Source organism: Haliaeetus leucocephalus, unplaced genomic scaffold (assembly GCF_000737465.1).
Source record: "Haliaeetus leucocephalus isolate CR32 unplaced genomic scaffold, Haliaeetus_leucocephalus-4.0 Scaffold0, whole genome shotgun sequence".
Taxonomy (NCBI): Eukaryota; Metazoa; Chordata; class Aves; order Accipitriformes; family Accipitridae; genus Haliaeetus; species Haliaeetus leucocephalus.
This window is the reverse complement of record NW_010972436.1, coordinates 19187849-19188189: the sequence shown is the minus strand read 5'-3', so window position 1 is coordinate 19188189 and position 341 is coordinate 19187849. Positions and strand designations below refer to the sequence as shown.

The following is a 341-nucleotide window of genomic DNA, read 5'->3' as shown; positions in this document are numbered from 1 at the left end:
CCCGAAGTGAGTGGGGAGGCGCCGAAGTTCTCCGTACCTGCTGCAGCCGCGGCTGGGCGCCCCCCGCTCCCGAGAACGGGGGAAAAGCTATGAGGTAACCGCCAGCCCGGGGGGGTCCGCACGGGCACCTCAGGGACGGGGGCGGCGGGCAGAGCCGTAGGGGGCGAGTTTTACCCTTCTCCCGGCGGCGCGGCCGGGGCCGGGGGTGAGCGCGGGGTGACTTACCGGCCCCAGGCTCCAGCAGAGCGAGAGGAGGAGGATCGGCAGGTTCCTCATGCCGGCCAAGTGCCGGGGCCGGCGGGCACTGCCGCCCCGCGCCGCTCCGCGGGCCCCGTTCGAAG

At 74.8% G+C, this 341-nt stretch overlaps 1 protein-coding gene across 1 annotated transcript in view; it reads right to left on the bottom strand.

Annotated features, from left to right (window-relative positions):
• The window catches only part of VIPR2 (vasoactive intestinal peptide receptor 2), a 58720-nt gene extending 58385 nt beyond the window's left edge, over positions 1-335 (bottom strand). The window contains exon 1 of the mRNA XM_010585714.1: positions 226-335. Coding sequence (XP_010584016.1) covers positions 226-276 — 51 coding nt within the window. The 5' untranslated portion in view covers positions 277-335. The remainder of the gene's footprint in view (positions 1-225) is intronic.
• Positions 336-341: the final 6 nt, after the last annotated feature.